Consider the following 17,073-nt stretch of genomic DNA (forward strand, 5'->3'; position numbering starts at 1 on the left):
TTGATGGTACATTTCACAATGGTGTGTTCTGTAGGGGCAGCGGAGAATAAATCTACACAGGCTATTGTAGGCAGTGTTAAGAGACTGAAGGCAGGAGGCTGTAGTATTTTGATATACGATATCAGCATAATCCAAAATTGGCAATAAAAGTTGAGAAACAATTCTTTTTCTGACAGAAAAATTAAAACAGTTAATTGATTGGTATAAAATTCTAAGTGAGCAGTTGAGCTTATTAGTTATATTATGTACATGAGTGCTAAAAGAAAGATCAGAGTCAAGCCAAAGGCCAAGATACTTGACCTGCCTAGTAGGTTTTATGAGGGTTTGATCAAGAATTTAATTTTTAATGAATTTTCAAATAAAAGATTCAGCTTTTTTAGAAAAAGCATTGCATATGGTTTTGATTTATTAAGTAGAAGCTTGTTGGACAATAGCCACCGCTGGACAGAATCAAAACCATTTTGTAATGTAGTACTGATGTCATAAATATTAGGTTTGGAACAATAAATGACCGTGTCATCAGCATAAAGTTGAATATTGCATTCAGTGCAGCTACGCGGAAGATCATTGATAAATATTGAGAAAAGTAAAGGCCCGAGAGAGGAACCTTGAGGAATTCCTCTATCAATGCCAGTAAAATTAGAAATGCTGCCCCCAAAGGACACACACTGACGACGATTGTGCAAATAAGAATTGAACCAAAGCAAAGAAGAAGTAGACAGACCAACAGAGTACAATTTGTCTAAGAGTAGATAATGATCAACTAAGTCAAATGCTTTAGTAAGATCTAAAAACAATGCACCTGTAGACATACGATTATCAAAACTCGAAAACACATCATTAGTAAATTTTAGAAGTGCTGTAGTAGTAGAAAAATGTTTTCTGAATCCAGATTGGCATTGAGATAATAGGTTATTGTCAGATAAATAATTCGATAACTGGAAAAAGATTATTTTCTCAAAAACTTTTACAACACTATTGATGATTGAGATGGGTCTGTAGTTATTAATATTTTCAGAATCACCACACTTTTGAAGTGGGATAACTTTGGCACATTTCCAGGCTAACGGAAATTTACAAGAAGAGAACGACAAGTTGAAAAGTGAGGCCAATGGCACTGCTAGTACATGAGAACCAATTTTGATAAATTAATTCTCAATGCCCTCTGGACCAGCACCACTGATAGAGGACAGTTCACTTATGGCCATTTGCACATCAGCTGGACTGACCTCTGTAAATAAAAAAGAACTTACTGACTGGGAACAATGTACCGGATCAAGTTGAAAAGTAGAAGTTTGTACTTGTGGTGCTAGAGAAAAATGCAAACTAAAAGCATTAGCAATGGTAGCTGGATCAACTATACTTTCATTATTCAGGTTCAAATTAGTTGTAGCCCGCCCAGATCTCCCAAGTACATTATTAACCTGCTTCCAGAATCGTCGTGGGTTTTTAAAATCATTCGTTAGACAATTTCTGAAATAATTTGATTTGGAGTTTCTCGTTTGCATAGTACAAATGTTCCTTAATCGTTTGTATTCTTCCCAGTCAGCAGTGTATTTTGTACGTTGAAATTTGTACCAAGCCCTATCCCTCTGTTTAAAGAGATTAATAAGGTCTCCATTTACCCACGGTAAGTGACCTTTAACTGTGGCCCAAGGAGCATGCTTGTTTATAACATTCTGAAGCTTAGTATATAGAAAATTCCATGCATCATCAATAAATGGAATTAAATTGAGCCTGTACCAATTCATTTGTTGCAAATCATCAATAAATTTATCACTATTGAAGAATTTAGTTTGCCTTATCTTGATAAATTTAGGAGGGAGACGTGGCTTCATAATTTTCCAAATACAATAAATCATGTGGTGATCACTAAAACAGTCTGGTAGAACCCCAGATTTAATTATTCGTTCAGGATGAGAAACTAGGGCCCAATCCAAAAGAGATTTAGAGGTAAGAGTAAGTCCAATAATTAACTGCTTGTTTTCATGAAGAGTGATTTTAATAAATAATCCTTCAAAATGAACAGGAATCTCATTAGGAACCATAAATTGAGAATTTAAATTTGATAATACATAAGTGGCTACTCCACCTCCCCTCGTGCTTCTTTCCGATCTAAACAGTTTATAGTTATCTATACTAATATCGGCGTCAGAGATGTCATGAAACTGAATGTAACATTTTCTAGATTTAAGTTAAGTTGGGAGCATTAATTTATCTTCCTTTTCTTTACTTTAATTTTATGTATCTGAGTATATGTACTGTAGGTAAAGTATCTCTGTATGAATCTGGATATCATTTTGTACATAACCTACAGTATGTATTTGATGTGTAAACAAATAAAGTAAAATAAATGCATAAATAGTTGAGACATCCTTTTGTTTGTGTCCTCCCAGTTTCCAAGCATGCCTCAAGTGTTGAGGTGTTGGAGGGAATGAAGGCTGTCGTGCTGCCCTGCTGGGTACCATGGTTTCCTGAGGGCACCAAAGTGGTGTGGAGCCACCACGGTTCCAATCCCTCAACCGTCCACCAGCATCAGAAACAAGATGAGCCTTATCTTCAAAACCAGCATTTCAGCGGCCGAACATCAATGTCAGATGACGCTCTGGAAACCGGAGACTTCAGCCTCACTCTGAAAGAACCTCACCGCTCTGACAGCGGACTCTACTTATGCACCATCCGCATCAATGAAAATAAAATTAAAATGAAATGGTACCAGGTACAGCTGCAGGTCACAGGTGAGGAACAAACCCTAACCCCCATATTGTAAATTCAGAGCAAAGGTCATAGGTCACTGCTCTAGATATCTGTATCTGGTCCTAGCCTTAAACCATTAGGACGTTCCAGCTAGGGTGGCCTTAAATGGAGAAATATAGTGTTCCCTTTTGGGTGGCTTTAAATGGAGAAAACCGAATGTTCCCTCTAGGTTCGCCATAAATGTAGAAACATAGTGTTCCCTCTAGGGTGGCTTTAAATGGAGAAAACTGAATGTTCCCTCTAGGTTCGCCATAAATGTAGAAACATAGTGTTCCCTCTAGGGTGGCCTTAAATGGAGAAAACTAAACGTTCCCTCTATGGTGTCCTGAAATAGAGAAAACATAATGGTCCCTCTAGGGTGGCCTTAAATGGAGAAAATGTGATAATCCAGTGTATCCAGTTCAAAGGTAGTAAAATCTGAGCCTCGTATGCAAGGCAACACGGCTCCCAAAACCCCACGGGCTTGGACCCCTAATAAACCTTCACTAACTCATTAGGGTTCTACACCCTTTTGGGTTTTAAACCCTAATGATAAATACATAAATAATTGAGACATAATTTTGTGTGTCCTTCCAGTTCCCCAGCATGACTCAGATGTTGAGGTGTATGAGGGGGTGAAGTCTGTCGTGCTGCCCTGCCAGATATCAAGCCTACCCAAGTATATTAAAGTGGTGTGGAGCCGCTTCGGTTTCAATCCCTCGACCGTTCACCAGCATCAGGACTACGCTGAGCCCCGTTTCCAAAACCAGCTTTACAGCGGCCGAACATTGATGTCAGCTGACGCTCTGCAAACTGGAGACCTCAGCCTCACTCTGAAAGATCCTCACCTCTCTGACAGCGGCCTCTACACCTGCACCGTCTACAGCAACGAACATATAAAGAGACAGACAATTGTGCGTCTACAGGTCACAGGTGAGGAACTAACCTCAACACCCCTGGGCCGAGTTCAGGGTTCACTGCTGTGGATACAGATTGCAATGTGGATATCCAATCTGGATACTGTGTTCACAACTTTGTCGCTAGCGAGTTATGATATAAAAGTTCCAATATTATAAAAAAGATTTGTTGCATGAGGAGCCTTAAAGGCTGAGCCACAAATGAACTGAGCAACAGCCTCCAGTCTGTCACACCTGGCATAAGAGTCTGATTTGTGGGGGTCTGAGGCCTTGTTGAAGAGGTCAGCTTCAGATGGGAAGAATTTTTGTGGCATTAGGTTTTGGTCCTGATGGACCACAGCCTCCTGCTAGAGGGGATGGGTTCAAACAGTTTGTGTCTGGGGTGAGAGGGACCGGCTACAATCTTTCCTGCCCACCTTAGAGTCCTGGAAGTCCTGGAGAGACGGCAGATTGCAGCCAATCACTTCCTCAGCAGGGGGGATGATATGCTGCAGTTGTCCCCTTGTCCTTGGCAGTGGCAGCAGCGTACCGGATGCTGATAAAGGTGGTCAGAATGGACTCAATGATGGCGGTCTAGGACAACATGTCTGTACATTATATCTAGCACCATGTAAAGCTCATGATGACTATGTTGCCTACAAAACTGTTCACTTTGTCTTCTGGGGCCTACATAAACATATTCAGTGTTTTGGGGAGGAACAGGGACATAAGTATATAAGTGATATCTAAAACTAAACAACTAACTAAAAATGTATTTACAGCATTCAAATGTTAATCTATGTAACTAGCTTTGGTTAACTTTAATTTCATGTACTGTATATCTGAGTACATTAGGTAAATGTGTCTCTGTATATATGTAAATGTCTTTGTGTACATATATACTTAAAAATAGTTGAGAAATCCTTTTGTTTTTGTCCTCCCAGTTTCCCAGCATGCCTCAAGTGTTGTGGTGTATGAGGGTATAAAGTCTGTCATGCTGCCCTGCCAGTTACCAATTTTACCTGAGGGCACCAAAGTGATGTGGAGCTGCTCTGATCTCCATCCTTCGACCGTCCACCAGCATCAAGACGGAGATGAGCCTTATCTTCAAAACGTGTTTTACAGCGGCCGAACATCGATGTCAGCTGACGCTCTGAAAACTGGGAACCTCAGCCTCACTCTGAAAGATCCTCACTACTCTGACAGCGGCGTCTACACCTGCACCATCTACAGCAATGAACATATAAAGAGACAGATAAGTGTACATCTGCAGGTCACAGGTGAGGAACAAACCTCAAAACCCCTGATGTTCATACAGGGCCGAGGTCAGAGTTCACTTCTGTGGATACAGATTAGAAGCCAAATGCAATGTGGATATCAGAAATGGATACTGTGTTCAAAACGTTGTCGCTAACGAGTTATGATATAAAAGTTATAGGAAAGATTTGTTACAGCCTTAAAGGCTGAGCCACAAGTGAACTGAGCAACAGCCTCCAGTCTGTCTCACCTGGGATAAGAGTCTGATTTGTGGGGGTCCCAGGCCTTGTTGAAGAGGCAAGCTTCAGATGGGAAGAATATTTTTTCTGGCATTAGGTTTTGGTCCTGATGGACCACAGCCTCCTGCCAGAGGGGAGGGATTCCGGGGTGAGAGGGACCGGCTACAATCTTTCCTGCCCACCTTAGCGTCCTGGAAGTCCTGGAGAGACGGCAGTTTGCAGCCAATTACTTCCTCAGCAGAGGGGATGATATGCTGCAGTCTGCCCTTGTCCTCGGCAGTGGCAGCAGCGTACCGGATGCTGATGAAGGTGGTCAGGATGGATTGATGATGGCGGTCTAGGACAAAATGTCTGTACATTATCATTATTAGCACCATGTAATGCTCATGTGGTTGATTATGTTGTACACAAAACTGTTCACTTTGCCTTTTGAGGCCTACGTTAACATTCAATGTTTTGGGGAGGAAAAGGGACAGTTAATATTGATGTCTGAGTTATTTCTGAAGGAACAGGGACATAATTATATAAATTATATCTAAAACTATACAACTAACTAAAAATGTATTTACAGCATTCAAATGTTAATCTACTGTATCTAGCTTTGGTTAACTTTAATTTCATGTATATCTGATTATATAAGGTGAATGTGCCTCTGTAAGTAAATGTCTTTGTGTCCATATATACTTTAAAAAAAGTTGTATTTTTTAGTAGGGGTTCACGATATTGGATTTTGGCCAATATTCGGATATGCTGATATTTTCAAACTAATTTTGGCCGATGCCGATATCAATATTGTTGCTACACGTTCTGTCCACTAGAGGGACTTCCAACATCAGCATGGCCTTGAAGGGGATCTACATCATGGCGCATTGCATTTCTGGTATCCCGCTCTCTGTTTACATTATTTTTCCACCATGAGCACACTGCGACAAACACAAATCAACAGAGAACTCTGTAATGAAATATCATCTAACAAGTGTATTTAAGCGGTTCTGTTGTAAAGGCTTATGTTGCTAATGTAGCACAAGACATGTTAGAAAGCGTGTGTACCATGCACGATAGACTTGCCACACCAAACTCCACCATAGCTTTAGCCGTGTTGCAAGCATTGTCACGTGCTTTACAAGTACTGCAAATAGCATGTTTGTTATCTGTTTTACAGATCTCAAAATACCTTCAAGCAGCCGACATGTTGGAAGTTTAAGTTGCTGGTGCTCATGCTACGTTCTCGGTTGCCACGTGCGCATAGTAAACACGCCACCCTATCGGCAAGGCTCATCGGCAGAAATATTCATATCTGCTGATGCCGATGATGATTATTTTAAGCTTTTATCGGCTGATACCGATGTTGTGCCGATATCATCGTGAATCCCTATTTTTTAGTGTGTGTAAAGAAATAAGTATAAATAATAAATGCATACATAGTTGAGACACGCTTTTGTTTGTGTCTTCCCAGTTTCCCAGCATGCCTCAAATGTTGTGGTGTATGAGGGTATAAAGTCTTTCGTGCTGCCCTGCCAGTTACCATGGTTACCTGAGGGCTCCTTAGTGGTGTGGAGCTGCCCTGATCTCAATCCTTCAACCGTCCACCAGCATCAAGACAAAGATGAGCCTTATCTTCAAAACCAGCTTTACAACGGCCGAACATCGATGTCAGCTGACGCTCTGAAAACTGGAGACCTCGGCCTCACTCTGAAAGATCCTTACCACTCTGACAGCGGCGTCTACACCTGCACCGTCTACAGCAAAGGAAATATGACGGGCAAGAAAACTGTACAGCTACAGGTCACAGGTAAGGAACAAAACCTAACCCCCCTACTATACATACAGGTCAGAGGTCACTGCTGTGGACATGAGTATTTTATCAGAACTGGACACTGTGTTCCCACGTTTTTCACAGTGAGTAATGATATAAAAGTTCCAATAATATAGTGAAGATTCAGTTAATGAACAAACACGTTTATTGCCAAGTAAAGTAGATTTTCAGAAGTTTTGGTACATAACTTAAAGGTCCCATGGCATGACAATTTCACTTTATGAGGTTTTTTAACATTAATATGAGTTCCCCCAGGTGCCTATGGTTCCACAGTGGCTAGAAATGGTGATAGGTGTAAACCGAGCCCTGGGTATCCTGCTCTGCCTTTAAAAAAATGAAAGCTCAGATGGGCCAATCAGGAATCTTCTCCTTATGAGGTCCACCTTGCCCTCCTCCTCCTCAATAGCTACAGAAACAGAAATGGCACATCCTAAAGAAAGCTCATTGTGAGATTGGCTCTAGTGGCTGTAATTCTGCACCAAGGCTGAATTTTGGTAAAATTTCTGGAAAGAGACCACTAAGGCCTATATAAAAGAGACTTCAGATACAGTATTAGGGGACCACTAAGGCCTATATAAAAGAGACTTCAGATACAGTATTAGAGGACCTTTAAGGCCTATATAAAAGCATCCAAAGAGCATAATTTAAACACAGTGAGAGAGCACCGGTTCCAAATTGGAATCGTAATTCATACTTTGCACGTGACGTCACAACTGCTGGCTGGCGGGCAAGAACATCATTCTATATTGTATATTTGTTGTGTGAATTGAGTGAATTTGCTCAAGAATCAATTTGTTGGCTGAAAGCCTACTGTGGCATTTAACACAGATGTCAGCAAAAGACGAGACAGAGAAGAAGAGGCGTTGCAACAATGTTTACAAATATACATCGTACTGGCGGCACAGATTATGCAGACCGCTACGATTTACACACACACACACACACACACACACACACACACACACACACACACACACACACAAACATTGTTAAAATCATAGCTGGACGCTTTATTAGTCTTTCTACATGGGTTTAGTTAATGGTCGGGCTATAATAAGCGACCACCGTTGATGTATATGGCGCTGACAACCGGACAATTTCATAGTGGTTGGTGTAAACCGGGATATTTTAGTGTCCCGACACAGCTTTTGTCGGGACTCGGGACTGTCCCGGTCAAACCGGGACGTCTGGTCACCCTACATGATACATAGCCTAGTGTTGGCAGAAGGTTTAAAAAAAAACGACTTATCAAGCTGTCATTTGCCGGCAGGCAGGGTGTACGTATTCAGATGAAGACTTCATCACACAACGGAACAGATCAGCAAACGTTAGCGAGCTAGCTAGCTAGCTAACTAACTAACTAGCTAACTAACTACACTCACCTTTGCTTTGATTATGAAGATATTCCTGTTTTTCACCTCCCATACGACAGCGTTGTTAACCCATCCACTCTTGAAAAAAAAGATAGCTATCTGTACTTTTGTAGGCTTTCATTTTTTGTGCGGTGTAAAGTGACGGATTCTCTATAAGATAGATGTAAATATCTCCAAACTCCAAGTCTGGTAGAGACTTTGCCAGCTTCAAAGCAATGAAAATATCAGCGGGTGCTGTGTATGGATCACAAGTTCCGACTGACATATGGTCTAAATAGGTGATTGATTGTAGTATTGGAAATCTGCAAGGCTGCAATTCCCGTGTCTGGCCACTGTTCAGCGCCATTCTATCGGCGTTTCTTGCCCGCCAGGTACCCATGGTAATGACGTCACTGCAAAGTATGAATTGAATGCCTCTGAGCTTTGTTCCGTTACAAATCTGCGGGAACCAATCACGAACTGGCTTATCTACCTGGCGCGCTATTGGCATGTTTAACACGATGATGATAGAGAAGCGACCAAGCAGCTTCTTGTTTACATTTAACATGGCGGCCACTGAAGCGCAGCAACCCGTTGATGCCGCTGTCGCTGCTGTTTTAAAAGATTTCAAAGTTTTCTCTGAAAACAGAACAGAAACTTGCCCTGGAATAATTCCTACAAAAGAAGGATGTGTTTGCCTTTCGCTCTGCCTCGCTCTGCAAAGTACGTCACCCAGATCGTTGCTCTGATTGGTTGAAGGACTATCCAATTGTGTACAGAGTCATTTGAATTATGCCCGTTGAACATGCCTCTTCTGCAGTGGAAAATACAGAGCAGACTCCCCAGACTAATGTTCAATCTTAACAGATTGAGCTTGGTCTGGTGATAGCCAGACTATCTGAGTTTATTAATTCCTTTAACAAAAACAAAACCAACGTTATGCTTAATAGTCACATGAAAATGTGAAATTTTATTTCTGCATTCTTGACCCATCCTAGTATTAGGAGCAGTGAACAGCTACTGTATGTATACAGCGTCCGGGGAGAAACTCTAGGTTGAGTGTTTTGCTCAGGGGTAATTTGACATGTGGCCTGAGGAGTCTGGGATTGAACCGCCAACCTTGTGGTTATTGGGCAACTCCGAGCCACAAGCCACCCAAAATTAACTTTCGGTAGGACACCAAACTCAAACCCCGTCCTACTGAGTGAAAGTCCAGTGTTTGCGTGATCCACCATAATTCCCTTATCAATGCCGGCTTGTTTTTCTGACGGTTGTGCGTAGCAAAGCACTCGTTCTTAAAGGTCTTGCTACGATTCACAATCTCATGAGATAGCTTATGCCCATGTCCTCGGCAGTGGCAGCAGCGTACCAGATGGTGATAAAGGAGGTCAGGATGGACTTGATGATGGCGGAGTAGAACATAATTTTATCCAGTTCTCGCAATACATCCATGAAAGCTTTAATACGATTTTTTCAGGATCATGTAAAGTTTTTTTTGTGGCCCACAGAATCGTCCACTTCCTCTACTAGGACCGATGTTCTCCTGGCTGTTGTCCTGGCTGTCCTGTTCCTGGTTTTGGGCCTAGCTGTTGCCGTTGTTTTAGGTCTAGCAGTTTATTTTTGGTACAGAATCATCACAGGTATGTTGTGTGTTGTAACAGGACCTCTGAAAATCTCTAGTACAGTTTTTTTGTGTTTGTGCAGCTACTGATGTGTTTGTTATCCTCTCAGTCACCTGGGTGGAAGTGGAAGAAGAAGAGATGTTTGTCAAGCTTCCTTGCAAAACCCAAGCCCCGCTGCCTGAGTGTTTATCAGTGGAGTGGAGCCGCTGTGCCCCCGAGCCCATGAAGGTCCACGAGTATCGGAACTACACCAACAATCCTGTCACACAGGACGAGTTTTACACGACCGCACAAAGATGGAGATAGAGAAAGATCCACGGAAAACTGGAGACTTCAGTCTGACCCTGAGGTACCCCTGCTTCAGGGACAGTGGCACGTACATCTGCAGTGTCTACCTGAACAGAGACATCTGGATGCAGAAAGTAGTACAGCTCCGAGTCAAAGGTCAGTACTGTCGATACCAGTCAGTGGTTGTCAGTATTATTGCTGCTGCTGTTTGTAAAAATTAAAACTGATGTGGTTTGTTTTCCTCTTAGTCGTTGACAAGGTGGTGGAGATCGGGGAGTGGGCTAAATCTGTTACCCTGCCCTTCAAAACTAGAGCTCAGCTGCCTGAAGATGCAACGGTGGAGTGGAGTCATTTGGGCGGGACGCACGTGACGATCCATGTGTATGAGAACGGCCAAGACCAGCTTGACAAACAAAGCACCATGTACAGAGGCCGCACAAAGACAAAGGAAAACCCGCTGCAAACTGGAGATCTCAGTCTGATGATGACTAACCTGACTCACAACGATCACACTTCATACGTATGCACTGTGTGCAAGGATGCAGATATTATATGGAGGAGGATAGTTCACCTCAAAGTCAATCGGCAATAGAAAGGGTGGAGCGATGGGCGGAGCTTCTGGTGCTCCAGAAGCCCCTGATGTTTTCTCCAAAGCCCCAAATCTTTTGGGGTTTTAAAAATAACTTCAACTTTGTGTAATTTTCCCTTAATCTGACTGGACCGGTAAATCAACACAGCAAAAGTTCTCTAAAAAAAAAATAGGTTTCAATTTTAGTAACGCTGTTCACACCAAATTCCTAAGTTACGTAACTTGAAATATAGAAACATCTGAATTTTCCTATTCGGAAACATCCGAATAGGGGGAACTATTTTCATAATATTTTTACGAAAATAGTTCCCCCAAAACGTGTTTCTGAAAACATTTTAAGTGAAAAATAGGCTGTGCAGTTGCTGAATCTGTCTTCAATTCAGATCAACAAAGGTTAGATTTGCATTGTTGTGTCAAAAGACAGGTATTCATATTCAAGGCATTCACCTTTTCAACTTCTTTCCAAGATAAAACACCAGCAGGGGGCAAAAAAAGTGCATGCAGTGTGGAACCCATCATTAGCTTGTGTTTCCCTGGGGAACATTTATACTGGTGCACCTTCGTGATAGTAGGTGGTGAAATGTTTGGTGAAAAAGCATTTCACTGGAATTCTTTCGAGGAAGAGGAGATTCTCATTCAGACACATTCAGCTCATTTGGGATTCTGGAGATGCCACCGGTAGGCACATGGACATTGTTGTCACTTAAGTGTTTATTTGTGTTGGGAATTGAGGCCAATAATAATTTGACAATTATATTTGGGAAACAATGATTGATGGCAAGCTACTTGACAATTGTTTATTTTCATATTGTATTTGAAACGCATAGTTTCAGTTAATATACTAATACCATATTGTTTGAAACTTGAGGTGATCTGTATTTGTTTTTGCTGGGAGAAGTTTCTGCATAGACTTAATTAATTCTAAATGCCATTCATAATATGACTACATTGAGAATATAGATTTAATTTGAAATGACTTTACTTGAAGTAATGTATATTTCTTTTTGTGTTTTGCCTTTAAAGGTTATCAACCTAACTATCTAACCAACTAACTGGAATGAAATAAAATAAGTCAGAAGAAAATTGAGTTGTCCCTTGCGTCCTTCAGTCTTTAAAGAGGCCTTTTTCTAGTTATGGCGAACTGAAGCTTTCTGAACCAGTGAAGTTTTCAATCTAGTTGTATCGAAAATGTCCCAGTGTATGGTTTGTTAATTCTATTAATTAAAATATTAGATCACGATGAAAATAAAAGTTTCACAGACATTAGGCATGAATGTCTTTGAGTCGAAGAGGAGTACATGCTGTGTATGAATTCATGGATAAATAAATAATGACATAAATAACTAAGCCTATTTGTGACTTGCATCAATGAAAATGTCATTGCCTTCTCCACAAAATAAAACTATAAAGTTAGGATTTTGGTTGAACATTTCTTGTTTGTAAACAAATACATCAATTTTGGAGGGAAATTAATGCAGAACACATTGCACATTGTACACACGTTTCTGTGCTTATATTGATTAGCCTACGTAGCCTAGAGCAACATTGTCTTCTCAGCCAAATAGTTGAGATAGGCAGTGCAGAAGGCGTACGCTATATGAGCAATCTAACGGACTCGTAGTCTACTGCCAGTGTGGTGTTTTTAGAAATAGTTTGAGTCAATTGATTGGGGCAGCGCTTTGACAGTGGCAAGGAAGTACTTTGGGACAGTGATGGTGCTTATGGACAATAACCGTGGACAGGTCAGGGGGATATTATTGTGCTTGGTGACAAATGTTTTAGGCTGAGCCTATTTCTTTTCTTACCTGCAATAAACTCTCTATAAACTTATACTATAATAATAATCATAATTATAACTAATCTCTCTAAATATTCACTAACTCTCCTACTGCAACAACCCAGAAAGTGTGTGTGTGTGTGTGTGTGTGTGTGTGTGTGTGTGTGTGTGTGTGTGTGTGTGTGTGTGTGTGTGTGTGTGTGTGTGTGTGTGTGTGTGTGTGTGTGTGTGTGTGTGTGTGTGTGTGACGAAGCTTCGGACGTCACTGGTCACGTGATTATCTCAAAACGAATCAGTTCAGTTTTATTACAGGCATATCATTTTAAGCTGTTCACCTGTTTGCCTTATCTACATATGTCCCCATGAAAAGAATTTACCCATGACTTTGTACCTAATTTAATTTAACTCCCCATAAATACCCCTAGAATGACTTTGTACCTAAGTTAACTTCCCATAAATCCCTCTTGAAAAACCCCATAAAGTACTATGTCAATTAAAGTGCATGGTGCAATCGATAAATCGTAATATTTTTGCAGCAATGCAATGTCCAGGTCACAGGTATTGATGGTGTATGGGCAGAGACATTAGGCTCGTTGGAGATGAACTGCGCCTCGCCTGTAAAGTAGACGAGAGCAGGCGGCAGCAGCGGGGGGCGGGGACAAAAGTCCGCTCTCAAGTCGGACAGTTTTCCAGCTGACTCCAGCAGCCTTCAGGATGAACAGGAAGTGACCCAAACACTGTGGTCCGAATTCCGATTTAATAAAATGTTATCAGACCCCTATATCAGCTCCTACACAGTCTCCAGTTGATTTTAGTATGACAGAGTAGCTGTCAAATTCTCTACATGTGATCCGTTGCTGATTTTAATAAACAACAGACTGTAGATGATCTATAATCTGATCAGATTTAGTCTCTCTGACTTCTAAACATCACTATCAGCCACACAACATGTGTTCTGTACAGAATAAGCCTTTAAATCAGACAAATAGCAGTTAAAATCCCTCCGATTCAAAATCAATAAAAAGTTTATATAAAACATCATCATGTTGAGTCGATTCTGAACCAATCAGCTGTTCGATCAGCTGAGAGGCCGGCGTTCCCAGCATGCACTGGGTCCGCCTGCGTCCGCCTGGCTCTTGCAGTTGGTGAAAAGCAACTGCCCCTACCTGCGTCTCAGAACTGCGGCCGCCTTGGTCTCGTGAGATTATCGTTGCCCACGTGTGCATGACGTCAGAGCAAGTCGGGATCAAGTCGGACACAAATCTAACCGGCATGCATTGGGCGGTGATCGATTCTGCGCAGATCTGGCTCATCTCGAACGAGCCTAATATGTCACAAAGGGATGTCCGATGGGGAATGGGGTAGTATGTCCATTAAGCAACCTGACTGCATGGGGGTAAAGACTGTTGGCTAGCCTGCTGGTTTTGGCCCTGATGGACCTGTATCTTCTCCTCGAAGGCAGCAGTTGAAAGAGGTGATGGGCTGGATGTAAATGGTCCTGGAGGATGTTCTTCACTCGTTTCATGCAGCACGAGGTCTACACAGTTGGAATGTCTGGGAGGACGAGCTCCGAAACAAAGCTTCACTCCAAATTGGTTCATTTCTTCAATACATGCCTCGAAGCAGGAGGTTAAGTTTCAGCAAAGAGCTGAAGTGTGAACCATACACAACTTGACATGCATAAAGATGGGCATCGGGCAGCTTTTTTGACGCGCAGCTTTTTTTTCAAATGCAGCGCTGCCTTCCCAGGATGCTTTGCGGGGCGCGTTAAAGTCTCTTGATGTCACCCATAGGAATAAAGTGGAGCGCAGCGCGACAGAAGCGTTGCACGGCCAAATGGATCTGCACTGTGAGAAAGAGAAAATGTCGGCTTTACAGGATGATTGGGATTCACTCCTCTTTACGTAAATGTTCTGTCAATTCAACGTCTGTTTTCTGAATAAAGGTGGTTTCAGTAAGCCAGCGGTTGCCACGGCTTCCATTGTTTTCAGTTTAAAAGCCACGGCGAGGAGAGAGGGAGCTGCAGAATAACGATGATTAGTTGCCTTTTCGTCACCTTATATAAAGAGGAATTTAAAAGTAAGACCGGTGGGACCGGCCCGTTCTGGGAACGGCAAGGTTTGCAGGTGGATTACGTGTATAGAGCAACGGCTTATACGTTGTCTCATACTAGCACCATAAAATCTCGTATTTTATTTGCTTTTATATTTTTAACTGCTCTTTAATGTTTAATTTCTCATACTGCACTGTACTTTTATTCTTGAATTTTTATATAAAGCACTTTGAATTGCCCTGTTGCTGAAATGTGCTATACAAATAAAGCTGCCTTGCCTTTTCATCGCCTTTTCATCAACTTATTGTCGCCTTTTTCAACTGTTTTAAAAACTCTGTTCCCTTAAAGGCATACTATGCAACTTTTCCATCTTCCGTCCCCCTACAGGTTGTGTCATTGGAGCTGTAGTACCAATTAACCTGTGTCGTGTTTTCCAGACTTCCGGTTTCCCAAGTGTGCATCCTTCAAATGTTTTTTTCCTGTGTTCTTGGTTCTCTTTGATATTTGACCTTTGCCTGCTTTTCCAGATTTCCCTTTGCCTGTCGTTTTCTGGACACTGTTGCATGTAAGTTTGTATTTTACTCACCTGAGTCGTGCATCTGTGGGTCCATTCTCTGGTGTGCGTAAGATCCTTTTAGTTTAACATAAATCACCATCACCAGACTCCATGTAAATAATCAGGACTTTTAGCGTGTATAGAGCCAGCATATCTCCACCAGACTCCATGTAAATAATCAGGACTTTTAGCGTGTATAGAGTCAGCATATCTCTACATGTAAATGAGTGAATTAAGGGTTTATTTCAACCCAACCAGAGTAGTGATTGTAAAAACGGTACATCTTAATTAAAGAGGTAATTTAACCTAACTTAATCTAATAATAATAATAATAATAATAATTAAATTTAACTTTACTCAAAAAAATAATTGAAGTAATAACTGAGTTGGTTTGAGTGCACTTAACTTTGTCAGAAATTTGACTTCATATCATTACAAAAATGTAAGCCCTGCTGCCAAGTGCGGCTTTGGTTTTTGTCTTAGATATTTCTATTTTAATTGTATAAATCATATTGTGCACTAAACTAAATATCAGTATTCTCAGCTTCATGTAGTAAAAGTACAGTAGTATTATGGTCCTGCCAGGAGTCTTGTTTCTCACAGACACACACACACACACACACACACACACACACACACACACACACACACACACACACACACTCACTCCAGACACACACACACACACACACACACACACACTCACTCAGACTCACACACACTCACTCAGACTCACACACGCGCACTCACAGACAGACTCACACTGGGTTGCGCACACACAACTCACTCACTCTCTCTCTCTCTCACACACACACACACACACACACACACACACACACACACACACACACACACACACACACACTCACTCTCACAGACTCACACAAACACACACACAGATTTCTCTGAAAGTTTCTCCGGATTTGAAAGTGAAAGTAACATGTGGTCTGTTTCTCTGGAACCGAGAGGAGTGAAGAACCGTTGTTCAGTAGAAGTTTAAGAGAGACTCAGAGTTGTGTAGTCCGGTGAAGATGAAGGCCGTTATAGTTTTCTGTGTGTTTGTGGCGGGCGTGGCGCTTGTGATCCTCGTGCACGGTAAGAAAACTTTCCTTTGAGTCTATATTTTATTTATTTATTTATTGAATTATCTGTGATAGTTCTGACTCAAGGAAGTAGGAGCATTTTTGTGGAAAACCCCAGTTTGTATAAAACACATCTAGAACATCTGTGATCAGAGGCTTTCAGCGCTTAATTATCACATTATCACAAGTATAAAAGCAGTTTTTGTCACTTTTTCCCCTGTGATCTGAACCCACCTGACAGAAGAGGTTTCTGTGTTAAAATCTGTGAAACAAAGTCACAAAGATAACATCTGCTTCGAGTCCCGGAGAGTATTAATAGAAGTAGAAATAATTAGTGTTTTAGAGAATGAGATGGGGCTTTGATTACAGCAGTGGTTTAAGTACATTTACTCCAGTACTGTACTTTAGTCCTAATGTCAAGGTACTTGTACTTTATGTGAGTCTTTTGATGCCACTTTCTACTTCTACTCTACATTTCAGACTCTCTCTCTCTCTCTCTCTCTCTCTCTCTCTGTGTCTCTCTCTCTCTCTGTGTTTGTGTGTCTCTCTCTCTCTCTCTCTCTCTCTGTGTCTCTCTCTCTCTCTGTGTTTGTGTCTCTCTCTCTCTCTCTCTCTGTGTCTGTGTGTCTCTCTGTGTGTGTGTTTGTCTCTCTCTCGCTCTCTCTCTCTCTGTGCTCCAATTAGATGTTACTTCACTTCCTGAAGGTAACCACAAGATGCATAACAATCATTTTCTCGTTCATGTCGCCCACAGAACTGCCAACTTTATCTACTAGATTTCTCCTGGCTGGTGTTCTGATTGCAGGTCTA

The 17,073-nt window shown here is 41.5% G+C and overlaps 1 protein-coding gene across 3 annotated transcripts in view; it reads left to right on the plus strand.

Annotated features, from left to right (window-relative positions):
* LOC120549597 overlaps positions 1-16,223 on the plus strand; it is a 37,941-nt gene extending 21,718 nt beyond the window's left edge. For 2 of the 3 annotated variants that reach the window (XM_039786615.1, XM_039786613.1), the window contains exons 2-8: positions 2,397-2,738; positions 3,334-3,669; positions 4,577-4,912; positions 6,585-6,920; positions 9,805-9,936; positions 10,028-10,362; positions 10,455-11,878. In XM_039786615.1, coding sequence (XP_039642549.1) covers positions 2,435-2,738; positions 3,334-3,669; positions 4,577-4,912; positions 6,585-6,920; positions 9,805-9,936; positions 10,028-10,224 — 1,641 coding nt within the window. In that variant the 5' untranslated portion in view covers positions 2,397-2,434 and the 3' untranslated portion in view covers positions 10,225-10,362; positions 10,455-11,878. Of the gene's footprint in view, positions 1-2,396; positions 2,739-3,333; positions 3,670-4,576; positions 4,913-6,584; positions 6,921-9,804; positions 9,937-10,027; positions 10,363-10,454; positions 11,879-15,152; positions 15,191-16,149 lie in introns of those variants that run through there. The other variant, XM_039786614.1, reaches the window with a different exon arrangement.
* Positions 16,224-17,073: the final 850 nt, after the last annotated feature.

Source organism: Perca fluviatilis, chromosome 20 (assembly GCF_010015445.1).
Source record: "Perca fluviatilis chromosome 20, GENO_Pfluv_1.0, whole genome shotgun sequence".
NCBI lineage: Eukaryota > Metazoa > Chordata > Actinopteri > Perciformes > Percidae > Perca > Perca fluviatilis.